The following is a 27,164-nucleotide window of genomic DNA, read 5'->3' as shown; positions in this document are numbered from 1 at the left end:
TGATGCAGTGATGGATTTGCACAACAAAACCATAAACAAGTCAGAAGATTGAAACCAGTCCATCTACACTCATTAAATGCATCTTTGCTGTATTCATGCAGGTTTGGATACGGTTGTCCTTTAGGATGAATCTTAAAGGTCAAACCAAACTGAAAGGTCAAACTGTTTGGAACACAGTCCTCAAGTCATGGGAAAGGTCATGAATGTTAACAAGAAATTGAAATGGCCTCCATTTACTTTCATAAATGCTCCAGGTGTTGTTGTGAACGATTAATCAGTGCAGATTAGTGTAAAGAACATTTCATTAATCTGAAGAACCTTTTTTACACTGTAAACGAGCCTTTTGTGGAGTGGAAAGATTCCATGGATGTTAAATGCTTTTCATTGAACCATAAATGCCAACAAAGACACTATTTTTAAGAGTGGTCAGGAAATGACACACTTCAGCTCGAATGCTGCTTAACACTATAATACAGGTTATGGCAATAATAGCAAGTAACAAAAGATTTTTTTTAAAGCATTACCACTGGGATACGTCGAGTTGCTCTCAAGGGTGAACTTGATCTTTGGCCACTTATATAAACAAAAATGATTCCTAGGAAAAAATACTCATCCTCATGCAAACTCACTTTACAAAGAATAAAAATAAGTTGACGTAAATTACCGTATGCAAGTTATTTTACTTCCATTACGTATTTCAGAAACAGGATATTTAACAGGAAAACGAAATTAAACTCATTCATTAAATACATTATTCCTTTTAATTGATTGGATTATTATCCAATAGCCCATGTGTGGCCAGTGAAAAAGTTTAATTACTTTAGAGGAAATTATTATGGAGTTATATTTTTCTTTAGAAGAAAGAACATGCACCGGAGAATCTCTCACAATAAAAAGCAGGAAGATGAATTTGAAAGTAAATAAGCTCAGGTTCCTGGGAAATCCTAGGATCCCTCACATAATAGACTGTGAAAAGCTTTTCATAATAGGAAAATTTTCACAAGGAAATCATCCAAAATGCAAACCAACTCAACACAGAATTCATAACAGTATGAAGAGCTTTTGGAAATCATATTTATGTGGTTCAGACCTATTTAATTTGACCACATCATTCACAACATGGAGCACAGAAGTCCTCTCAGGTAAGTTTTGCTGTAACACTACATGAGGACTCTCATCTCTGTCTCTTTGACTTTTAGAATGGTTAATGATGTGAGCCGAAGCTGGCTAAAGTTACTCTCTCTGGCAACTAACAGAAAACAAAAGAGGGTTAGCAGTTTGAAGCATGCAAATCCAGTGCATCTTGCAAATTCTGTACGAAACAAAGACGCATTTAGACACTGCATACTACAAAAATACATCAACAGCAGACTAAAAACGTTTTTAGATAAACCGAATAATACAATTATATGTCCAAATACATACTACATAATAAAATAAAAAAGCCAACAAGCTAAATGGGCCCACAAACCATTCATAGTTTCACTAAAAACAGCAATTTTAAAACACACACACACTTTTCAAGAAACACATAGCTTCCTGATAAACTTGGCATCTTTCAGACTGACATCTCCAGCATGAAATTACTTTTAATTTGGTCTAATGGTTTACAGTGACAGAGGAAGATGATCTACGTTCATATAGCCTGATGACAGGTGAAGATTACATTCACTGCGGTACCCATGAGAACGTGGGCTGTAAACATGACGTGTTTCTATAGAGGAACTGCACTTCTGTATTCAGTGCGTGTTAACCAAGAATGTGGACACTCAGGTCAGGCAAGAACTTTCACGTACGCCGTGTTGACAGTGACTGTCCTCAGCTACTTTGAAACTGCTGCTTGTCAACCTACACTGTAAAAATGATTTTTTGGGTCACACTTTAGTTTTGGTCACACTAACTAAAAGACTAAAAGACTTTCGTCTCAAACTCTTACTTTGCTGCTTATTAATAGTAATGTAGTTTGTAGTTGTTGCATGCTGATAAGCAACTAGTTAATAGTGAGAACTCGTCTCTAAACTAAAGTGTTACCATTTTATTTAAAAGTTGTAAATAAAAAGATTATTAGAGTAAATATGATTCAGTGTTACTTTTTTATTTTTTTATAGTTTACAAGAAAACATTAAGTACTTAATATAATTGTAAATATATTAATTAGTAACGTATACTGTTATACATGTTAAAATACTGTTCATATACTGTTAAAACATATTGTAAAGCAGCTCTTTTGAAAAAATCAGTTACTTAAGATATTCAAGTACTAACAAAAAAGCAGCAAATACGTTAAATATACTTATTCTGCCATAAAAAAAATTATAAGGTGAAAGTTATGGTAATAGCATCGAATTTAAAAATAAGTTCACACTAAATGCAAGTAATAAAACACTTATAAACACTACTTAACATTGATTTTGTAACAAAAAGCAGAAGTAAATTAAGTTCGGAAACACTATTTAGTAACGGCATTGAAATTATAATTCACTAAAGAAACATGTCCAAATCAAACAATTTACTAAAATGAATAATGCCTCCATTTTTTCGTAACGTTACTTGCCATTATTGAAAAATAAGTAATGTTACTATTTTTCATCATTAACTCCCCCAAAACTGATTTGAATTTCAAAACATTTTTACATTTTCACTCATTTAAATATGTTTGTTACTACACTTACAAAATCTGGTTTGTAAAACAGAAACTTTATTGATTTATGATGGTCTTTGGTAATAACACTGTTGGAAATGCTATGCAAGATGTAAAACATTACATGTAAAGATGTGCAATTGTAAAAGTATTTTACACATCTAGAACTCCCAAAACAGTTATGCTAATAGATCACAGTTTCATTTTTAATTTTCATATCTATAACATACAAAAGCAAACAACAACAAGCACGTCACTGGAAGGCAAAAAAGCACTATCAAGACAAAAAGGTGAGCAAAAATAATAGATGTGTAGAATTAATAACTCCTGAAGGCACTAACTGTGTTACTAGTAAAGCACTAGCATGTTCAAGGCCTTTCAAGAGGTGTTCAGCAGGTGGATCGGCAGTTATTGGCTTGTGCAAGTTAGCAATTTACCAAAAATCTGTTATTATGTTCAAACATTTTAAATAATTAAAATGTAAAGGATCTGCTCCTATCTAGCAGGTATTTATGTCGATGTGGACATAAAAAGATAAAACCTGATCAGCAGTTTTACTTTACAGCTGTTCAGATCCGTTTTCTCAGCGACTGTATGAAGGTGTTTTGTGACTAAAGTCGATTCTGGATCAGTCCTTTAAGGAAACTTCAACATCTGAAGTGTGCATCTTCTTTTTAACCTCACCTATTCACAGTATCTTCTACTTTGTCAGATAAAAAGCTAGAGATTATATATAGATTTGTAGTCAAGTCAAACATGCATATAAAGAGACAACAAATCCATCAAATGCTAATCAGCATTCAATGTAGGCTGTCGCAAACACTTTTACACACACACATTCCCTTCATTAGCACTGGTAAATAACAAAAGATAGAAAAGCTTACCTGTTATGTAAAAAATAATAATCATGTCAATAATGTATTCCTTGCAATTAGCTTCAATTGCATCATAGTCCATCGTGAGATGAGTTCATACAGTACTTTTTAGTTAAGCAGCTAATTGCAGCGTTACCCACAGTGCATTTTAGAGTCTCTAAATGCATATCTTCAGTGACACGAGAATCACATTTTAGTACAAACACATGAGAACGTCTGGAAGACTACATGTGTAACCTCCTCGATCATGCTATCCAAGGGTAATACTCAGTGGCAGACAGAGTGGCTACATTAAACTCAAAACCTTCTGCTTTGCCAGCTAAAGTGGCAGATAGAAAACAAAAACATCAAAAATACAAAAATGCCCCATGAAGTTATGGGTTGTGCATACACTAGGTTTAACACACTACTAAAAGTACTATGTACTGGTACAAAGCACTAATGCTGCCTTCAAATCATGTAAAAATTATCATATTTACAACATGAGCCACAACAATGTTGTGATCACCAGTGGGGAAACATGAGATTTTCTATAAGCACAGACTTTTAGGGCAATGTAAATAAAAATAAATAATTTATAATAATTATAATAATAATAATTATTTTTGTACTTTGTCTTGGTTATGGAAAATGTTGTTAGGAAAAATGAGAAGCTATGAAGATTTTGAAAATATGTTATGTACTGTTATTTTTTTTTTTAAATTATTATTTATTATGATTTCCTAAACATCCTGAAGGCAGCTTTAGAACTAAGAATTTAGTTTTCATTAAAAATATAAATGCACAAAAATAAAAACACTCCTCGCCTCTCAATCCTGGTTGATTTTTTTCTCTGGTGTATAAAAAGAGCAACAGTATCTCTCCAAGGATACTATCGTCCCTTTCCACAGTCACAATAACAGCTGTGTACAAGAGTCGACCAGAAAGAATAATCAGTCTGGCCCAGCATTACTGAGGTATGTAGTTCTTTACCTCAAAGCGACTGTATACCTGTTTGGATTGATTTAACTTGTTGTACTGGTTGACAAGGTCCAATTTGCTGTGTCCCAGCGTCATGCGTTTCTCATCCCGCCGATGTATCCCTTTCTCCGGGCCCATCCTGTCCAAAAGCATGGGTCCTGGTGAGGCTAGACCTTGCTTACTCTCTGGTTCGTTCTGAGAAAGATCTGGCCCACCAAACGGAGAGGAATGAGTAGGCATCTTCTGGAATGAGTAGGAGTCCTTTTCCTTTGAGGTGAACAAATCAGTGAACTTACTGATGAAAGGAGTGGGAAGACGATATTTGGAGGTGGTCTTGTTGTCCGTTGGACTTAGTTGAGTTGGTGATGGACTGTAGAGACCTAAACCCTGGATTTTGGATGCCTGTCCGGGAGTGTTTGAGCGTCCTATTTTGGACCATTCCACACCAGCGGTTTGACCGAAGGAAGTGCGCTCAACTGCCTGACTTTGGTGGGTCCCATTCGGAGAACCTCTTACAATGTGAGGTCCTGAAGGGTTTTGAAGCACCGGACTCGTGACTACTTTCCTGTCAGGAGGCTTTTGAAAGATTTCAGTGTTCTTCTTGTCAGGTGTGACTTTATTAGATTTCATGCCTGGAGGAGCTGCTTTGATGCTGGAAACGCTGCCACTGGATTGGCTGCTGGAGTGCTCCGAATACACTCGCTCCCTGCTGCCGTAGTCTGCAAGAAAATCCAAGCCCAAGTTTGGTACTGGCGTGTGGTAGGAGTAAACAGGCATCCCGTCTTCATCTGGATTGTGGAAACGGTCTATTATTTGGGAGTCTGCATACATGCAGCGGAATTCACGATCAAAGCAGTCTGTGACGCGGCCAGAGAAGTGCATAAGCATGTTGCTGTGAACCATGCCTGAGAGCCAAGTAAAACTAGAGGAAAGAACAGAGAGAGATACAAAAGGTTAATTCATAACCTCAAATATTTATTGGAAAATGTAATCATTGACTACGCTTTAAAAATGGCCCATTAATATCTTGGAAAAACTGCATAATTTACAGAAAATTATACATATGTTACTGTAGCTCAATTGGTAGAGCACTGCGTTATCAAGCGCAAAGTTAGGGGTTCGATTCCCTGGGAACACATGATATGTAAAAATTGATAGCCTGAATGCACTGCAAGTCGCTTTGGATAAAAGCGTCTGCTAAATGCATAAATTTAATTTAACATTTAAGAGTCTATAAAAAAAATGCACCATCAATACAAATGGATTCATTCATGAAACATGAACAGAACAAGTTTCTGTGAAAACATTCAGAAAACCATTCTTGCACAAATTGTTGCACAGAAATTTGTTCTTTGCGTGTTTCATAAATGTGGTTAAAGATTCTGTCCAGACAGTTTTATGGATGGTTCAGGTGACTTATGCTAACAAGTGATCAACTATGTTCAAGCTAACCATCTGTTTATGGCATTACTCAAATGTCTTGCATAAAACAGAAGTAAAAGAGCATGTGATAAGCTTTACAATACATCACAGTATTTTCTGGTTTCTAGGTTAACCCTATATAGTCTACTGTAACATTTGATAGATTAATTTCTAAGGCCTTTAAATGAACAACATGATCAAAACTTTTGCTGATCATGTTGCTCAAAACTTCTCTCGTCTGATTGATAGTTCATACTTTTAGCAAGTAAAACACCCTTTAGAATCATTCAAAAAAATCGCTAACTTTTCCCTCTGAGATTTAATGATTTTTATAAACAAAACATGAATACATTTTAAACGGTTTGGTTTACTTGAGAATCCATACACAATTTTTGGAAAAATCTGGCGAAATCGTGAGTATCATTCATTCATCAATCATTGTATTGCTTTCCATGAAATGTTCTGAAACTACAGAACATTAAATATCACATAACCAAGACATATTATTGAGAGATATAGTGACAACTGATATTTATATGCATTTTATGAATATCTGCTATACTGTTATAAAGGTCTCATTGATTTGCATTACAAGCTATCAAAATTCCATCTTACTTTTTGGTCATATAAATATCACTAACTGCATAAAATTGCAGTTTGGGCCTGCAAATAAAACTGAGTTTTTTTCCTCTTAAAATATGAGCACAATATCCTTATTAAAGCCTGATGTATCAAATATGATACTTAACAAGAAACACATATGCAAACTTTTTCCACAGATTTATACAATTTTATCTAAAAGTTCAACAAACCGTTCGATAAAAAAAAAAAAAAAAAAAAAAACTATGCATCTCAGTTAATTATTTCCTTTCTGGTGACAAAGATCTAAAAAGTTCAAATTGTTAGTAATAAGTTTGCAATTAATTCCCTTTGTACTGTATGGACTTCTAGTTAAACAAAACTCCCTGTTGTCTCTTATATATGAGCAAAGCCTTCAACACATCTCTATGGCCTCACCCACTATCCACACACCTGTGTGCTAACACACATGAATTTATCCACGGGCTGCTATCAGTCGCACTAACCCTAAAACAACAAGACAACTCCTTCACCAACTAATTCTTAATCATCATAACGGAAAGCAGATTAGCCAAGCCTTCAGACATGTAAGATTGAGATCGCTTGTTGTGTCTAAACAGGCATAACTGTTAGAAATCAACATATTGTCTGCATTATTCATCAGTTTAACTACCCCACCCCTCCAAACCAAATTAGCCGTTGAGGCTTGAAAGCTGACAGACACAATGGCACTGAGGTCTAATGCCAATGCTCGGGGCCTGAGAAATGCAGAATCATCATGTTTTCATTGCTAAGCTGCTCAAGCCTACAGATGTCTGCTGGAGCGCATGAGGTGCGCATGTCCTGTCATCTTCCTGCCACAACACTGTCACGCGCTAAAATGATTTACATAATACAGAGTGATATGACAGGAGATAAGCCTGGACTGATGGGTATTTCAACGCAAATAATTTCAATGCAACTGAATTCCTCTTGTGAAAAATCTGAGTTGCTTCTATTGTAGCTGGCTTTAAAAAATATTACTGTGATATACTACAAAAACATACTATTTAGCAGTGTCTTGATATTACTAACTAAAACTATTAAAGACAGTGTTTATTGAAATAAAGCTGAATTACATAAAATTATTAAAAACATTTAAAATAAGCAGAAATTGGAAATGCTGACTTAGAAATATATATATATTTATATATAAAAAAAGATAAATCTGTAAAAATAGGGTGCAATGCACAATTTAGTATTGTGTTTCCTGCTTAACAGAAAAGTGAGTGAAATCATTGTATAATCAGTGCAGAATATACTGGAAATAAATAAACCATTAAAACTGAACTAAATCTGAAACTGAAATTAAAACAAATAAAACCTAAATAATTTTTAACTAACTAATATAAAAAGCACACTCAAATGAAAAATAAACATTACTAAATTATAATGAAAACTGAAAATATTACAAAAAACTATAATAGCATATAAATAAATAAATACATATATATAAATCATTTCAACTCTGTGGCATAACTTGGTCATCATATAAACAAAACAATTCTTAAAGTACTATCAATTTAAAGGATCTCATTAAATTACCAAGATTTACAGTTGTAGAATAACTTCAGTAATTACGTTTTTGGGGTAAAAAAAAAAAAAGATACATAACAGGAATTTTTAAACGGAATTACACAATGCATCAACAACATGATTAACATACCTATATGATCCAGCTATGACTTCCTCACAGTCAATGATCATGAATTTCTCTTGAACCTGGCCTGTGAATTTCTTTCCACTTTTGGTGCAATACGTGTCTCCACATACACTTCTTACCCGCATATTCTGAAACAAAGCAGCATTGAATAAATGTTTAATAATTACTTAATAAAAAAAACAATATTAATTGTACACCAATATTAATAGCAGTAAGAGAAAAAAAAGGGGTTTTGTTTTGACAAAAATGCTTTTGAAATGTATACTCATTCAACTCGACATTTCCTTTTTATCTGTATGACCTAATAGACTTAAGGAAACTTACATAAGACTTATGTTTTGCTGTTGACTGACAGATGCATTCATATATAAAACTGTGAACACCCTTCTTATTGAATGCTTTCTTAAAACTTATGTGCAAGGATAAGAACATTGAACATGAGCTGGACCACACCACTTCTAAGAGAGCGTCAGCGTCTGACTTACACTTAAGTGTGAATTCTGGATGTCCAGTTCTGAGCACATGTTCAAAAAATAGCTGAGATTCTTCTCATCCAGTAGAATATAAACTGGAACCCGGCGCTTGTTGGAGGCCTCCATCAGGTCACAGAACAAGTCAACGTCTGTAAAAACATCCATGACTAAAGCAATAACCTGTGGAATAAAGATAAAGATGCATTCAAATGAACCACAATCTGTAAACATGCAACACTTATTTCTTTATTGCTTCCAGTTAATCATCTCATGATAATAATCAAGCAATTTAGTTATTCATAATGACTTATGTAACAATTTTTATGCAATTTCAAATTCTTCAATAGTTATCTCACCTAAATTAACATTTAGTGAATGTGAAACATTTGGACATTTAAGTCGTACTTATAAAATTTCTGAATGTAAATGAGTTTTATCCACCATTTTTGCCAACTTTATCTAAAGCATTTGAACGGCATTGTTTTAAAACAAGCTTTATTTTGTGAAAGGTTTCGCTTGGCGAGTCTGCTTGTGCTTAGTGTTTTGATATTTGTATTTCAGAAACATTTAGACAGGTTTGTGTGTGACAAAATTACTGTTTGGGGGTCTGATTATTTCACAATTTGTGGTAAATAAAAGTTACAGCTGATCAAACGCACTGAAGCGGTCCAAAAGTACATTGTTTACGTGTGACGTCACACGTCACGCAATGAGCTGCCACACAGAGATGCAAGTTTCAAGAAAAGCACATTTGCAAACCAAAAGGAAGCGGCGTTTGTATTTATTTATTTATTTTTGCATATGAGTGGGTTTCTTCTGTTCTTACCTTCTTGGCTTTACTAATTAGAGAACGAATGTGATCTTTGACGTTTTTTGACTTGTCTCTCTGGAAGTATATCTGCGCTTCGGTGGGTCCAAATCGGTTGGAAGCCTCTGGCCAGCCCAGCTCCAACATTGGTGGCTCCTCGTCGGACATCATAGGGAAATAAGTGCCTGAAGTGAGCTCGGACACCGTGTCCCCTTCCTCCATGTCCACTCCATTAGTCCCGCTATCCGCGCCGCCACCTTTGGCCACATTCTCGGTCATATAACGTATTTCCTGAGAGGACAGAAAGTTTAATTCTCTTTCGTTTTGCAATACTTTTTTGTACTCCTTCTCGCCGTGCTCCAGGAGCGCGTCGGTGGCGAGCCGAGCGGTTTCATTGTGGCTGAGCTCGAGCGCTGATCCTTGTCTCCAGGGGTTCTTCACCTCCTCCAGTCTGGTCGCGAGCTTTCCGAGCGCTTTACGCGCAGGGTTCAGGGTCGGACGCAAAATATCTGAACTGATCATTTCCACGGCTGATAAAACGTTTGTCCAAGTTATCTGAGTTTTACAAAAGCTCAGGTAAGCATTCGGTTATTAATGCAGGTGTATTCCAAAGCTGACCTTGTTTTATGTCATGTTAATTGGAGTGCGCTATTCCCGGTGGCCTCTCCGAGTATTGTTTTGAGCTGCTGGGAAACTCAACGCTGCGCTCCACCTGCGCGCTCACCTGCCTCGTTCACCCAGCGGCTCCACCTCCTCTGACGTCATGGGGAAAGAACCCTATGGCAGGCCGAGTTAACATACATTTGATGGAAAAACGCAAAACAAAAATGTCAATAATTCTTCATGTTTATCTATTTATGAAATATATAATATATGAACACGAATATTAATTTAATAATTATTAATAATAAACATAATTATTATAAATAAAATAAAAGATAAAACATATCAACACAGCACAAAAAAGGAAATAAATAAATATTATAAGGTTTATTTATTAAATATTCAAACCAATTATAAAACATTAATAAGTATTATTAATATTATTATAAATAAAATAAAATATTCTAAAGAAAAACAGTACAGAACTAGAATAGAACTAAATACAATTATTCATGTTTATTTTACATAATTAATCAAATAATTTACGTTTCAAACAACTATTGTGTATTATCATAAATAACAATAAAAGCTAAAACAAAGGAAAATAGCACCAGCAAAAATTATTAATGCTTTTTGTTAATTAGGTTTATGGACTGTATTGCTTGGTTCTGACTTAGTTGGGATCATCACGGGGCATCGGTAAGAATGCACAAAAGTCCAAAGTCCAATCACAGTTTTAATAGAAGGATCAAGCCATCAACATACTCAGGGTATTGCATGAACATTAAGGTTGTGTGAGTGTGGTTTCTATAATAAAACAGAAATATTAATAATCAGTTTACAGTAATAAATGATATACATTTTACTCAAAATAATAGATGCGTGAGGATACATGACTATAAAATGTAACAATTGACTATAAATAGACACGTGACTATCGTCTTATAACCATATCCCAATCCAGTGTAATCTTCAAAATCCACATAAATATGGCTTAATAACATCTGTAAATTATAGAGACTAAATTAAACATATGGAGAAATATGAATCGTTATGATTATTCACGTTATGATTATTCACATATACAGCGTGCATCGGAACACACGTGCAAAGATAATGCACACAGTCTACCGCTAACATTAGCCTCACGGCAATCCAAAAACACTCAACGTCTGAACGTATCAACCCATAATACAACAAATAGCAATATAACAAGATTAAAGACAGTATGAGTGGAAATTAAACTTACTTTCAAAGTTACGCACACTCATCTATGGCTTGAATACACGCGAGCCCTCCACAGCCTTCAAGCGAAACATAAGTTGCGTCAGACTCTGGGGGCGGGACTAAGTTGCGACTGTCAATCATTCACAACGCACCAATAAGAATTAACCTAGAGCCTTTTCAACAGCCGCCCCAATTTACATTGTAAATTCTACTTAGAAAAGGCTTACGAGTCTTTGTTATCCTCAGGTAGAGGTGGCAAACAGATAAGTTTACTCACTGGTCGGATGTATTTCCGACCCTGCACTTGTACTTCAGCAGTTCTAATTTTCCCATCAGCACCGGGTACTGTGGCTGAGACCTTGCCCACTGGCCAGAGGGCTCGAGGCAATTGGTCATCCACGATCATCACTACTGTCCCGGTCTTTAGATCTTTGCCAGTCTCAGTAATCCACTTTGCACGAGTTTGCAGTTCAGGCAAGTATCTCTTGATGAAGTGGGCCCAAAAATGGTCGGCAAGGACCTGGCTATGTCTCCAGCGTTTTCTGCTTAGTAATTCGGACTCAGGGTATACAATTTGGGGTAAATCAGGGTCTGGCCGCCCCAATAACAGGCTGTTTGGTGTGATGGGGTCAACATCTGCTACATCCGATGACACGTAGCCCAGGGGTTTGGAGTTTAACATGCCTTCGATCTCTGTAAGCACTGTGCTAAGCACTTCCTCAGTTACATGTTGGGCTCCAAGGGTAACATTGAGAGCAGATTTTAGAGACCTGATCTCCCTCTCCCATAGTCCACCAAAATGAGGAGCTCCAGGGGGATTGAATTTGAACTGAATTTTCTGCTTTGCAAGCTGACTTTGCAGATTGGGTTGCATGGCCGCAAATGCTTCTGATAGTTCCCTTTCTCCTCCCTTGAAGTTGGTTCCCTGGTCAGAATAGAGTTCATGGGGAGTTCCTCTGCGTGCAGTGAATCTGCGTAGGGCCATGAGGAATGAATCAGTATCAATTTTAGGAAGTAAATCAATGTAGACTCCTCTGGTCGTCATACATTTAAATATGATCCCCCACCGTTTCTCATTGCGGCGGCCTACTTTGATTGTATAAGGCCCAAAACAGTCAACACCTGTCGAATAAAAAGCTGGGCGGTGGAGACGGAGTCGGGCTGGTGGTAAATCAGCCATTTTTGGCACTTCAGGCTTTCCACGCCATTTTTTGCATTCACGACACTGATGTTGGTGTCGCCGTACTGCTTCTCGCCCTCTGATGATCCAATATTTACGGCGTAACTCAGCAAATACTCTTTCTGGGCCAGGATGATGAAGTTTTTCATCATAATGTTGGATCAGGAGTTGACTGAGTGGGTGTTTGGGATCAATGACAATTGGATGGACAGTATCTGGCCTAAGTAGCTCACTACGTCGCAAACGGCCACCAACTCTTATGAGCCCAGTAGATTGGTCAATCTCCGGTGCAAGTGAGACTAATCTGCTGTTGGAAGGCAAAGATTTACCACATGTTAATGTATCAAGTTCAACTGGGAAACACATAAATTGGGCTTGTTTCAAGAGTGATATCTCAGCAGCTACGTAGTCTTGGGCGGATAAATCTCTTGTCTGATTGGCTTGTTTTAATTGTTTCTGTGCTTCATGTTCCACCAATTGATCAAAACTGTGGTATGATGAGAATTCTTTAATGATGTCGGAGAAATCTACTGTGGTCAGGCTGCAGAAAGTGACTTTCTCCTCTTCATCTGTACTGTCTGTGACCAATTCCTCCGTGTCATTAGACCAAGTACTTGGGTCTTGCCACAAAAAATGTGGTCCTTGTTTCCAGTGACTTGGCACTGAGAGTTGGTGAAGTGTTTTACCATGGGTAATGTCATCTGCAGGATTGTTTTCAGACTTCACATACTGCCATGACTGAGAAGCAGTCAGTTCCTGAATTTCTGCAATCCTTGTGCCCACAAACACTTTATATCTGCATGAATCTGATTGAATCCAAGATAAAACTGTCTTTGAGTCACTCCATAATGTCACCTGTTGAATGTTCAGGGTGAGTTCCTTTTCCAGAAGTCTTGCCAATTGGGCCCCGCTAAGTGCTGCACAGAGTTCTAGCCGAGGAACAGATAACTGCCGCTTTGGTGCCACCCTTGATCTTGCTGTGATAAATGCAACCTCGACTTGGCCTTGAGGACTCTCTGTTCTAAGATACGCCACTGACCCATAAGCATTATTAGAAGCATCGCAGAATATGTGGATGTCTCTTTTGCACACTTTAGAATCCAGTTCTGCACTAGTGTAGCATCGTGGTATAGCAATCTTGTTCAGGTACTGCAATTCTGCTTCCCATTCAAGCCAGGCTTGCAAGAGGTCACTTGGTAGCAATGGGTCATCCCACTCTCGTTTTTTATCCCACAGTCTTTGTATCAGTACTTTGGCTCTAGTTGTGAAGGGAATAATGTAGCCTAGTGGGTCATACTGACTAGCTACGACCTGATAGATATACCTCATTGTTGGAACTTGTGGTTCCTTCAGACGAGCTTTGTAACCAAGTGTGTCTGCTTTGCAGAGCCAATGTAGACCCAAGGTGGATACAGAAACATCCCATTGCTTTTCAGTAAGCCAAAGCTCATTTCGCTCAGATCTGGATTCTTCAGGAAGGTGTGCAACGACAGAAGGAATGTTGCTAGCCCATTGTCTTAACTCGAACCCACCAGAAACTAAAAGAGCTTGAATCTTATTCACCAGTTCAGTCGCTTTGTCAGTAGAAGTTACACTCTGCAGGAAATTGTCCACATAGAAATGGTTTTCTACAGCCACACGTGTCTCTTCCCCTGGAACAGTGTTCTCTTGGACATGTTTTAGGACGGCAAATGTTGCACAGCAGGGGCTGCATGTAGTCCCAAAAGGCAAAACCTGCCATTCATAGACACTGACTGGTGTATCACGCTGCATGTTTCTCCACAGAAATCTGAGAAGTGGTTTATCCTCTGGGAGCAGACGAATCTGGTGAAACATGCCCTTGATATCGCTTGTGATGGCAATTGCATGCTCTCTGAATCGGAGTAACACTCCTAGTAAAGTGGAGGTGAGGGTAGGCCCAGCTAGGAGGTACTCATTGAGGTTATGGCCTTGGTACTGAAAGGAACAGTTGTACACCACTCTGTGCTTTCCATTATGGTGTACCATGTGGTGCGGTATGTACCATGATTCAGGGCTTTGATCAACTGCTTCAGCAGCCAGCTTGACAACATAACCAGATTGATCCAGCCTTTCAATTTCCTGGTTATATGCCTCTGCATGTTCAGGACTTTTGCTGAGACGCCTTTCTAATGCTCTTAGGTTGGGGAGAACAGACTCTTTAGGCGCTTTCAATTCGGGCATGTCCCTTTTTCGCAGAAGTGGTGTAGCATAACGAAACACTCCATTTACATTTACCCTTACAGTCTTGGTCTCAAGCAGAGTGATGGCCTCCTGATCACAACGTGAGCGTGTCACCACCTTCTCATTGCGATATGGTAGTATGTCAAGCTGCCAGAGTCTCTCAACATGTTGCAACAGCTCTGATGAGGTGGAAGTCACAGATGTGAAAAGGCATTGATGCTCTGGGATTTGGTGCTGGAGTACATTGGCTGGCCCTTGCAGTGTCCAGCCTAATCTGGTCCTTATAGCAGCTGGCCCGCCTGGTGGGCCAAAGTGAACTGGCTCCATGGGGATGATTAAATGGTGATGATCAGAGCCTATAAGCAACAATGGCTGAACCTGAGAAAAGGCATGAAGAGGCAGCCCTTTGAGATGCTGGTATTTCCTTTGCAGAAGGGTAACTGGATGTGAATGCTTGGCCAAGCCGAAATTCTCAGCTGTAAAGGCACCAGTTATCTTGAACCTTTTGCTTGGCTGAAATGCTGGGGACAGAGTGAAAGATACTTTTGCACCTTGTATGACTTGGGTGTCATGTCGAACTGTTCTCAAAGAGAGGGTTTCAGTCTGTCCATTAAGTTTAAGCTGCTGTGCTGCACCATGAAGCAGGATTGTACGTTCAGAGCCATCGTCCAAAATAGCATAAGTCATAATTGAATTTTTGCCATTACGCAACAGCACTTTACAAATTTTCAGAAGGACTTGGCTGCCACCTGCTGGACGATCTAGGTATAGCATCTGACTCTCTTGGGATCTTTCATGGTTGTGCTTCATCTCTGTTGATTTGCTGTTGATGTCATGCAAAACAGTTAGATGTTTGCCATTGCAAGTTTTACATGTGGCTTTCAATCTGCACTGAGCTGCCTGATGTTTCCGTCCACACCTCCAACATCTCTTATTTGACTTAATCCAGTTAGTTTTGAGCTCACTGGTTAGCTGTGTGAAGTTATTGCACTGGTTAAGATAGTGGTGATTATTGTCACAGTAATGACAGTACACAATTTTGCCAGGGTTTTGAAATTCTGATGATTTTGCAGCTGGAGGGTCTGCTGACTGATCCACACCATGCAAAATGGCTGTTGTCTGAAAAGTGTGCTTACGCTGTCGCGGAGCTTCTTTGTGCTGACTAATTTGTCCCCTCATTTCACTAGTATTGAGTTTACAGTCAGTGGGCTGCACCTGCAGCTCAAACTCAAGCCAGTGTGAAAAGTCGAGCAGGTTTGGAATTGGGTTTCTGAGGGGGTGAACATACCTCTTGAAGTTAGCCTTGAGATCATGAGGGAGTTTAGACATGAGTCTTGCCACGTGTGAACCACACTGCAATTCAATAGCTCCCTTCTCATCCAGCTGGTCAAGCATACCCACTAATGCTCGAACTCTGAGGGCAAACTTACGAAAGGCCTGAGTGTCACCACTGCGAATATTTGGTCCGTCCATCAAGTCAGCAATTTTCTGCAACGCCAATTGATGCGGCTGTCCATAATGTTCAGTCAGCGATTGCATTGTTTGGGTGTATGGATAACGAGAGTTGCTGTAGGAATCAGCAATTAAAAGGGCCTCTTCAAATTTCAAATGCTCAAGCAGAATTTGATATTTAAACTGTTCAGTAGCATCGTACGGCAACAAATTGTCAAGAGATATTTTGAGTCTAGCAAACTGTCGTGGGTCTTCCACTGTGAAATCTGGTATTGAAGGGCTCGGACCTCTGTAAATGCTCTCTCTGGTGGGAGGAGAATGAGTGCGCGGAACGAAGTCTCTAGGATGATAATGTTGTCTTGGGTGGTAATCAATTTGTTCTCTGAATCTGAAGTCAGCTGCAGGGGAAGGATCACGTATTTGTGGCTTTGGTGGGATATGTCTTTGGTCATGTGCATAGCTTGTGCTTTGTGCAGCGTGTACACTCATCTTGTGCTGAGATTGCAATGTACATGGATTTGGTGAATTTGGTTGATATCGCACATGCCTGTTCTTTGATGTGGGCTGCAGTTTCATTTCTGAAAGTTCACCTGACAAATTAATTTCACAGTCTCGCTCCTCATCTTCTGACTCTTCCTTTCCATCATCCATAACTGGTTTTCCAGTCTCTTTAGAAATCTGATCACTCATTTGAGCTACTGCTACCTTGCTTAGACGTGGAGTTGGGACAGGAGAAGGTTTCTTTGCTGCCTTTGTCGATGAGTGAGTGCGAGGAAAAGGCACAGGACACTGTGATGAGTCTGTTTCCTCCCTTTCAGAGGTGTGTTGCAGGTCCTCAATGGTTTTATGCAGGCGTCTGTTCTCTTCTCGTAGCTGCCAAATCACTGTTTGAGCATCTTGTGGTTCATACTGATCTCCAGTATCCTCAGTAACATCACCTCGGTGAGTAGCATGCCAACTGGTGAAGGGTGTCATCCCGACAGCACCCTCATTTCCTGACTCCCGGCTGTGGCACTCTGTTTGCATCCTGGAAGTAGGTGAATATGTATGCTGGAAGCCTCTGTAATCCACCTCATAATCTCCCAAGTGGCGTGGGGGGCGTGATAATCGTTTACTACGGACTTGAGGCTCATACTGTGACTCTGAATGGGCTTTGGACATCTTAACCTGTGGCAATCACCTTTCCGGCTCGAAGGACCAATGTTAATTAGGTTTATGGACTGTATTGCTTGGTTCTGACTTAGTTGGGATCATCACGGGGCATCGGTAAGAATGCACAAAAGTCCAAAGTCCAATCACAGTTTTAATAGAAGGATCAAGCCATCAACATACTCAGGGTATTGCATGAACATTAAGGTTGTGTGAGTGTGGTTTCTATAATAAAACAGAAATATTAATAATCAGTTTACAGTAATAAATGATATACATTTTACTCAAAATAATAGATGCGTGAGGATACATGACTATAAAATGTAACAATTGACTATAAATAGACACGTGACTATCGTCTTATAACCATATCCCAATCCAGTGTAATCTTCAAAATCCACATAAATATGGCTTAATAACATCTGTAAATTATAGAGACTAAATTAAACATATGGAGAAATATGAATCGTTATGATTATTCACGTTATGATTATTCACATATACAGCGTGCATCGGAACACACGTGCAAAGATAATGCACACAGTCTACCGCTAACATTAGCCTCACGGCAATCCAAAAACACTCAACGTCTGAACGTATCAACCCATAATACAACAAATAGCAATATAACAAGATTAAAGACAGTATGAGTGGAAATTAAACTTACTTTCAAAGTTACGCACACTCATCTATGGCTTGAATACACGCGAGCCCTCCACAGCCTTCAAGCGAAACATAAGTTGCGTCAGACTCTGGGGGCGGGACTAAGTTGCGACTGTGAATCATTCACAACGCACCAATAAGAATTAACCTAGAGCCTTTTCAACACTTTTTATTTGTCAAATCACAGATGAAACAAAATGATAATAGCACAAAACATAATAGAATTAAATGAATACATTTTAGTTATGTTACAAACTAGTTTAATAACTAACATTAATAACAACAAATATTTTTTTTATTATTATATAAAATATTGATCAATCGAAAATAAAATGCATGCATATGAAGATAAATATACAAATATCAGAAGCTTGTGTCAGTGTTAGGATTAAACGAGATAAAAAGGATACTTGTTAATAAATGTTAAATTGGCTTGCCACACAAAACCAAGCAGAGGAACCAATGCTTTAAACAATTGTGTCAACAGATTAACACTCTAGTGTACTCAATTTGGCACCCATCAAATTATTAAGGCACAAATATAGATTAAAATACAGTAGATTTTATTTTGTAGGTAGTTAATCAATAACTTGGCCAAAGTCAAGAAGAAGTATCTTGTAAAATCACAAGTTTTATAAGATTTTGATTTGAATCTAATATTTCAGTAATACAACTTTTGACTGCTTGATGAGTAAGATGTTTGGGTCTCTTATAGTTCTTTGATCTGGACAAGAGTAACTGGTGTTTAGGACAAAAACAACGTCATGTGATCTTCCGATGTGGCGGTTCTGCTTTTGTGAAGCATGTCTGCCTTATTTTGAGGATGTCACTTGTATGATTCATTTACACGAGTGATGTGTGGAGATGATCACAGAGCAAAAAATGGCAGAGTAAGCAGATATACTCGAAGGGCAGGTTTTTGCAGGATCCTAGCTGTGCCAGTTTTATAGCAAACACTCAACAAACATCATACAGAAACAGAACTGTGTTGTATTATACTTCTCAACTCTCTTATCACTGACACCACTGTTGATGTTTTGTTTTTTTTGGTCTCTATTGTCCAGCAGTGAGATATTTTCGGGTCTTCCTGTGTTTCTAAGGTAGCAGCTGCCCTGAGGCTCGGCTGGCTGTGTGATTCATAACTTTTCCATGACATATAGTAAAAGGGAAACAGATGCAAGCCAACAACCAAGCAGCATTTTCTTTGTTCAAAGTACTGAATGGATATTTTAAAATTCTTAGATGAAGCTGCTAAAGTTGCAGAAAACATCCACACAAACTGTATAGGCTATTAAATGCATCTCAGATGCTTGATGTAGACAGTGCATATCTGTGGACTAAATGCATATGACACATATAAAGCACATTGTGGACACTGGATGGCACAATCTTATGCTTGTCATGAGTCACATGGAGCTCTGAATAATGGTTTTACTACACTGCACTATCTGTCCATGATGAAGGGCAAAATTATAATTTTTGTTCATGAATAAAACAGAGAGAAGTGTTCAGGCAGGGAAATATTGCCTTTTTGTCATTTAAACAATTGGATCCAAAAGCCTGAGACCACTACTAGTGAGCTTTTCAAATCCAATACAAATCATTTAATTAAATGATATCATCAAAATAACAATTTGAGTGAATTTTTTATTTTTTGGTATTTAAGTTTAGTTTTTTTCCCTTCTTCTCACATTTATTCAGCAGGGAAGCATTAAACCGACCCAAAAGTGAACAACATTTAAAATATTACAAAATATTTAGATTTCAAATAAATGCTGTTCCTTTAAACTTCATATTCTTTAAAGAATTCTGAAAATAATGTATAACAGTGTCCTCAAAAATATTAAGCAGCACAACCATTTTCAACACTGAAAATAATAAGAAATGTGTGTTAAGCAGCAAATCAGCATTTAAGAATGATTTCTGAAGGATAATGTGACACTGAAGACTGGAGTAATGATGATGAAAATTCAGCTTTGCATCACAGGAATAAATTACATTTCAAAATGTATTTAAATAACTAACTGTTATTTTAAATTGAAATACTGTTTTAAAATATTTTTTACTGTTTTTTTGTTCAAAGAAATGCAGCATTGGTGAGCATAAGAGACTCCTTTCAGAAACATTAATATATCCACTGATTGCAATTGCAGAAACCCTTTGGCCTGCAGGTGCAGGAACCAGATCCTGTTCGGTTTGTGGTCTTTCTCTGGAACAAATCTGTAAAACTCAACTGCCAACAAGATAGGTACTCAGAAAGTCAACAGCATACCATCATATGACAGCAAATCACACTGGTTAAATAGTGCCACTATTATTGGTATGACTACTTCATGGTAGTGCTAATCAGTATTAATTTATTTATAGCTGTATCTGGGTAAACCGAGTCTAGTACACTAATCTCTTCATCAAGAAATGAAAGCATTATGTGTTAATATTAGCAGCAATAACCACATCACCTCTTGAGAACCGACAAAGCCGGTTTGTCCAGATACTCATGTGTACTTCACATGATAAAGGTTCCAACTGTGTCAACAGGAAAACTGATACATCTCCAGATAGTTTTCATTACATTCCACAGAAGTCTTCAGTAAACAATACTGTCTTAAACATACAATTTGATCATCAAGCATTACTATTACTGCCCATTTTTTGGATTAGGGTTGGTTTAAACCCTAGCAACCAACCTGAACCCATTAGCAATCCACATAAACCCTAACAACCATCCTGAACATTGTTACTGTAGCTACATTGTGGTGGACTTTTTTGTGACTTTGAACTTTGAACCCCCTGTACAGTTACTGTAAGTGGGTAGAATTCACCATCTTAAATATTCTGTTGTAATTACAGTGGATAGCTGTATAAAAAAAATCCAAAATCGCATACTGTCTGCACTTTTAATTTGAACATACTGTTGAAACTATATAGTATAAAAATTGATTATATGAATGCGTACTACATCTGCCATGTTGTTACGGAATTATTATTATTATTTTTTTGTTATAAAAATAGTTTCACCTTACTTGGTTAATCTTTTACACTACAAACATAATTTTAAAACAAGTATAGGTTATATAACACATTCATATTCAATCAATTCTTTCTGTTAAAGGTCTGCTAAATTTGACTGAATCCATTATGAAAGGTAAGGTTAGTGATTACACTTGTCATGCTGAGGTTTTAATGTCATAAGGCAGTAAAGTGCCTTTAGCTAGAGCAATTCCTAAGCATTACTTGTTTTAGCAGGCCTCACAGGTCTGAGAGAAGACGCACCTGCCCAAGTTCAAGATTATTTGCATATAACACTGTCCTAAAGTTTGGGGTGGACAAGATATTTTTGTTTTTCTTTTTGAAAGAAATCTCCTATGCTCACCAAGGTTCCATTTATTTGATCAAAATACAGCAACACAATTTAAAATAGCCGTTTTCTATTTTAATATATTTTAAAATGTAATTTATTTCTGTGATATCACAGCTGTATTTTCAGCCGAAGTCTTCAGAAATCACCCTAATACACATTGAATCAAAACACTTAAAAACAGTTGTGCTGCTTAATATTTTTGATTGTTATATATATATAAATATATATATATATATATATATATATATATATATATATATATATATATATATATATATATATATATATATATAAAATTCAGGATTCCTTGATGATACTTAACTTATTTGAAATCTTCTGGTCAACTTGATCTTTACTTAAAAAAAAAAAAAAAAAAAAAAAAAGAAATAAAAATATTCTTAATATTTAGTCAACATTCTAAGCAGAGCTAAACTAAAAAATTCCTCATGGCATATAATTCTGCTGCTAGATTAACTCTTAATAAGTTAACAATTAATAAATTGCTCATGTCTACCACTTCCCATAAGCAGCACTGAGGCAAGCAGTTTTTCCCTGTGAGACCTTTGTTTCAGAGAAGTAACCATTCATTACTTCAAGGGCTGTGAGTAATCCACAATAAAGCAGATTCAAAGGTCCTTCATGTGTGACGCTGGAAAAGGTCACACAGGAAGAGAGTCTTTCCTGCAACTGTTCACTGTGAGCGCTTTATCTCCGCAGATAACCTTCAAAGAAACCCCAGCCAAAAACAGAAGTCTTGCTCAACCGCAGAAATAACCTTCAGGTGAACAAAAGAAAATAAATATACAAGCAGACTGCTGAAAGAGGGACACAACTGTAAGATACAACAGTTTATCTTTAACTTCCACCCTTTGAATCACCACACATGAAGTGACCACAAAAACACTAGGAAACTACTTAAAAAGCTACATTTAAAAAAGTGTAAATTTCATTGCATTAGACACAAAATATCAAATCAAGTCAAATCAATCATACAATGTTGGTATTTTTGGGTTCTAAAAATAATATTATTCAAACATGAAAAGAAATTATATTGATTAATATAAAACCTGTAAGATTATATTATTAAATTTAAATATACATTTAAATTTAAATTTAAATTTATGCATTTAACAGAAACTTTTATCCAAAGCGACTTACAGTACATTCAGGCTATCATTTTTTACCTTTATATTATGTTTTTAAATATATTTTAACTTAATATTTTGCTACAAAAAGATGTAGGTGATCTGTGATGAATAAGAATTGTTATTTTAATCAGAGAATCATTTATTAACATCCAGCATGCTCAGCTATCAAGCTGAACGCGAAAAAAGTTGACAATAATGCAGCAATGAAACGTTCGTAACACTAATCCGCTACTTGCTACAGGAAAAGCTATATGCCATTATGAAAATAGCTGATGTTATCTAACACACAAATTTTTGTCATTTTTTAACAACGCTTACAAATACTTTGAAGCACTGCATTCTGACATTATAACTGCATTATGATTTCCGATTCTCTTTAAATACATCATTATACAAGAAAACTTTAATACAATCACACATGAGCAACAAACACTAACAAATACCTAAATATTGTAAAATGATGGTCTGAAAGGCCAGATCTCGACTCTAAAACACATGCCTCAAATCAGATCTTTGCTATTGATCTTGTAAGACAGCACTGTTCACTTTGAAGATAGATGTTGGAGAGGGAGACGTTAATTACAAAACTGCATTTGAAACAAAACAACATTTTGTTTGAATTCAAATCATCAGCAGCCAATTAGATTGCATCTGGAATGTAGGTCACTTATCCGGGACTGATTTTAGATGGGTGTAACCGCTCATTTTTGCTCGAGAAGCTTCAGAGTTCAAAGCTTCTCTTCCCACAGTGAGATGGCATTTTGGGGAATACACCTACAGCAGATCATTCATGTGAAAACAGGAATGCTTGCAAGCAGCGTCTTGCTGTTCTGACTTTTAGCCTTTCGGACCTGGATTTTTAGCTCTGTAAAATACATGTGAAAAAAACGGGAACGTGCCTAACGACTGCTGAGGGGATGAACAGGAAATGTTAATGACCCCATTGTTCATGTTTCACTACAGAATACTGTGAAAACAAAGTGTGACTTCTTGTTCTGGCTCATCAACAAATCAGTACAAATTTAAAATAGGAAGCACAATAGTTCGGTTTTAGTTTTATCTCTTATGCTCACCAGTGCTAAATTAATTTGCTTTGAAAATGCAGTAAAAAAAGCTGAATTTCAGCATAATTACTCACATGCACTGTAAGTCGCTTTGGATAAAAGCGTCTGCTAAATGCATAAATTTATTTTATTTATTTATTTATTTATGTCACATGATCCTTCAGAAATGATTATTATGTGATGATTTGCAGCTCAAGAAATATTTATTATTATAATCAATGTTGAAAACTATGTGATGTTTATTTTCATGATTTTTTGAATAGAAAGTTCAAAAGAATTTAACATTTAAAATAGGAATCTTGAGGCTTTAAAATTTGGGTTAGGTAAAATATTTTAGAATATATTTATTGATAAAATTACATTTTCTCATGGTGAGACATATTAAAAACATCAATTTAAAAACTGTCTGAATAAAACCTTGACCTGGTGATATTAAAAGCAGAGCGATCCAGTAAAACATACTTTATATACAATGGAGTCTTACAGAAATGATATAAATGTGTGTAAACATCTTAACAAACACCACTAACGATACCAAGAACACCCAATCTTAAAGGTATACTCCACACCAAAATGAAAATATTGTCAGTAATCACTTACCCCCATGTAGATCCAAACCCATAGAAGATTCGTTTGTCTTCAGTACACAATTTAAAATATTTTGGATAAAAACCGGGAGGCTTGTGACTGTACCATTGACTTTGGATAAATTTGACCATTTTGGAGAATGTATGCTGAACGCTGTTTTCATTTCAAATCATAGTGTAGAAAACGTGTGGCACAGCTGACACAGAACAACGTATGCTATATTCTGACAACGTCTTTCATACATTTCTGGACCTTGACAGTGTATTTTACTTGGCAGACAATGAGACAGTCTCAAGCCTCCGTTTTCATCAAAAATATCTTAAATTGTGTTCCGGAGACGAACAAAGCTTTTACGGGTTTGGAGCGACATGGGGCTAAGTGATTAATGACAAAATGTTCTTTTTGGGCTGGAGTATCTCTTTAAGGCCTTCCAGGCAACAAGAAGGGGAATTTTTGTCATGTGCTAAGAAGAAAGATAAATACCTACGGGAGTGTCTGAACTAAACTTCCTTAAACAAAACAAATGGCTACGGGTGAAGTTAATTAGGGAATTCAGCAATAGGGGGAAGTTACAAAATAATTCAGTACACAGCAACTGGATGTAAAATGATTCAGAAAAGTCTTGCCAGGGAATGAGAGCACCGAGAACAATCCTGTTAAACTGCATGTATACATCAACCTGTCTTTGTCTGTCAAGCTCTAGATCACACAACAGCTGTGTGTTTATCCAGATAGATAGATAGATAGATAGATAGATAGATAGATAGATAGATAGATAGATAGATAGATAGATAGATAGATAGATAGATAGATAGATAGATAGATAGATAGATAGATACATAGATAGATACATAGATACATAGATACATAGAGGTATGTGGTTTGGTGGGTTTGGCTACAAAGCTTTAGTAAGAAATAGTTAGAAATTTTCACTGGAAATTTGAAATCTGAGAGTGAAACTGAATACTGTCAGAACAGGCTAATCGTCTGCGCTTACCTTTGCTAGATGTTGCAATGTATGTACAATAAAAGTATGATGGATTTGTGAAGCACATGACACTTGACACGTTCACCTGTCAACACTCCTGACCTACTGAAGATCTGCAAACACTGCACGAGGTTAACAAGCGAACAACACCGAACTGCTGAAGAGTGTTATCTACACGGATCACTAAAGCACAGGAGCCTTTTTTTACTCCTGGTAAATTCAAGTGCCCCCTGTTGCTTCAAAAGATTAATTTCCAATTACATGGCGAACACATTTAAAACAATAGCCTGATGAGAAATTCTTGAGAGGAAATATGCATCTCATGTTTATTTAAATACAAATTTCTCTATATTGTACAAACATGAAAGACATTGGAGCTGTGAAGTGTCTTATTGACTCCTTTAGTGATGGGAATAAGGTTAGGCATTATTGATGTAATTCTTGAGAGTAGGTCTGCTAGTATGATATTGCACATATCATGCTAAAGTTTAACCATGTTTACTAGCTTTACATGACAGGAATTCTACTGTTGAACTGCATTACTGTAAATGCAGTGGAAAGCTGGTGCGTCATCATTTCAGTCAACGCTTCTCATTAATAAATCTTCAAAGAAATTTTGTGGTAATAAACAGCATGCCATTGTAATGAACCTGGAACATTCCTTTAAGCCAGAAATGTCTCTGTACTGCCATTTCCCTTCACTGGAACAGATTTAATCAAGTTGATGCAAACCTAGTTAAGATTTACACACATTCACATCAGTGTTATAACTGTAACATGAGCACAATGATCTGCATTAGATTTTTGTAGTTGCTGTTAAGATGGGAAGCCCACAGGTTGTAGCAGAACCCCTGCTGTTGTAATAACAACCACTGGCCTTCTGCCCCCTGCGGCTGACCCACAACAGAGAGAGAGAGAGGATAAGTTCAGAATAGCATTCTACTGCATACTGCAGAAATAGTATGCATACTGTGCACAATCAGAAGTTTTCTGTATTAACAAATATATTGCTATACACACAACGCAATATGCTCTACCTGATCTTCCATTTACAGTGTCATTTAAGTAATCTTCTTCCAGACTTATTATTGATCAGCCTACCAAAGACATTTTTACGCAAAATTAAAAATGTAAAAACAATATTAGTTCTATTATACTGAACTACATTTCACCCAAATTTTTTAAACTCTAATTAGCATAAAGAAAATGAAGACTAGTTTTGAAATTGTTATCATTATTATTGCATTGTGACATTATATTCATTAATTAAATAATTAGCCATATTTTCCTCCTATTACCCTGATGCATAAAATCATTACTATAATGCATGTATGTATACAGGTGCATCTCAATAAAATCAATTATTTCAGTAAATCAACTCAAATTGTGAAACTCGTGTATTAAATAAATTCAGTGCACACAGACTGACGTTTATTGTGATGATTTTGGCTCACATTTAACAAAAACTCACCAATTCACTGCCATCTCAACAAATTAGGATACTTTCTTAAAAAAACATTTTTAGTGAATTGTTGGCCTTCTGGAAAGTATGTTCATTTACTCTACATGTACTCAATACTGCTCCATAATTTCTTGGTAAACGGAATTTGGTGCAGTGAATTTGGTTCTCAAAAAACACAAAGGACCAACACGAGCAGATGATATTGCAAATCATCACAGACTGTAGAAACTCAGTACTGGACTTTAAGCAACTTGGGCTATGAGCTTCTCCACCCTTCCTCCAGACTCTAGGACCTTGGTTTCCAAATGAAATACAAAACTTGCTCTCATCTGAATAGTGGACTTTGGACGACTGGGCAACAGTTCAGTTCTTCTTCTCCTTAGACCAGGTAAGACACCTCTGATGTTGTCTGTGGTTTAGCAAATTCCTTGACACGTCTGTGTGTGGTGGATCTTGATGCCTTGACTCCAGCCTCAGTCCATTCCTTGAATTGATTTTCCTTGACAACCCTCATAAGGCTGTGGTTCTCTCTGTTGGTTGTGCATCTTTTTCTTTCACACTTTTTCCTTCCACTCAACTTTCTGTTAACATGCATGGATACAGCACTCTGTGAAAAG

The 27,164-nt window shown here is 36.9% G+C and overlaps 2 protein-coding genes across 2 annotated transcripts; both read right to left on the bottom strand.

The window, feature by feature from the left end:
* Nucleotides 1-2,678: 2,678 nt before the first annotated feature.
* Nucleotides 2,679-10,202, bottom strand: LOC113050226 (protein FAM83A-like). The gene is made up of 4 exons (XM_026213009.1): nucleotides 9,479-10,202; nucleotides 8,665-8,832; nucleotides 8,183-8,307; nucleotides 2,679-5,398 (listed from the first exon to the last, which is right to left on the bottom strand). Exons 1-4 carry the CDS (start codon nucleotides 9,980-9,982, stop codon nucleotides 4,465-4,467), a joined length of 1,731 nt encoding a protein of 576 aa, XP_026068794.1. The 5' UTR covers nucleotides 9,983-10,202; the 3' UTR covers nucleotides 2,679-4,464.
* Nucleotides 10,203-10,781: 579 nt separating this feature from the next.
* Nucleotides 10,782-18,046, bottom strand: LOC113050225 (uncharacterized). Its single transcript, XM_026213008.1, has 3 exons — nucleotides 17,941-18,046; nucleotides 11,313-17,498; nucleotides 10,782-10,870 (listed from the first exon to the last, which is right to left on the bottom strand). Exon 2 carries the CDS (start codon nucleotides 17,283-17,285, stop codon nucleotides 11,514-11,516), a length of 5,772 nt encoding a protein of 1,923 aa, XP_026068793.1. The 5' UTR covers nucleotides 17,286-17,498; nucleotides 17,941-18,046; the 3' UTR covers nucleotides 10,782-10,870; nucleotides 11,313-11,513.
* Between the last annotated feature and the right edge of the window lie 9,118 nt (nucleotides 18,047-27,164).

The sequence above is a fragment of the Carassius auratus genome, chromosome 31, assembly GCF_003368295.1.
Source record: "Carassius auratus strain Wakin chromosome 31, ASM336829v1, whole genome shotgun sequence".
Classification (NCBI taxonomy): Eukaryota; Metazoa; Chordata; class Actinopteri; order Cypriniformes; family Cyprinidae; genus Carassius; species Carassius auratus.
Note: the sequence above shows the minus strand (reverse complement) of the source record. Positions and strands in the feature narration are given on the sequence as shown.

What these genes read in the sequence shown, in the direction of transcription:
- LOC113050225 (XM_026213008.1), bottom strand. Translation starts at nt 17,285, where the DNA reads ATGTCCAAAGCCCATTCAGAGTCACAGTATGAGCCTCAAGTCCGTAGT.
- LOC113050226 (XM_026213009.1), bottom strand. Translation starts at nt 9,982, where the DNA reads ATGATCAGTTCAGATATTTTGCGTCCGACCCTGAACCCTGCGCGTAAA. An exon ending in TAATTAGTAAAGCCAAGAAG is followed by an intron (nt 8,833 to 9,478) that starts GTAAGAACAGAA and finishes TTTATTCCACAG; the next exon opens with GTTATTGCTTTAGTCATGGA. An exon ending in GTCATAGCTGGATCATATAG is followed by an intron (nt 5,399 to 8,182) that starts GTATGTTAATCA and finishes TCTTTCCTCTAG; the next exon opens with TTTTACTTGGCTCTCAGGCA.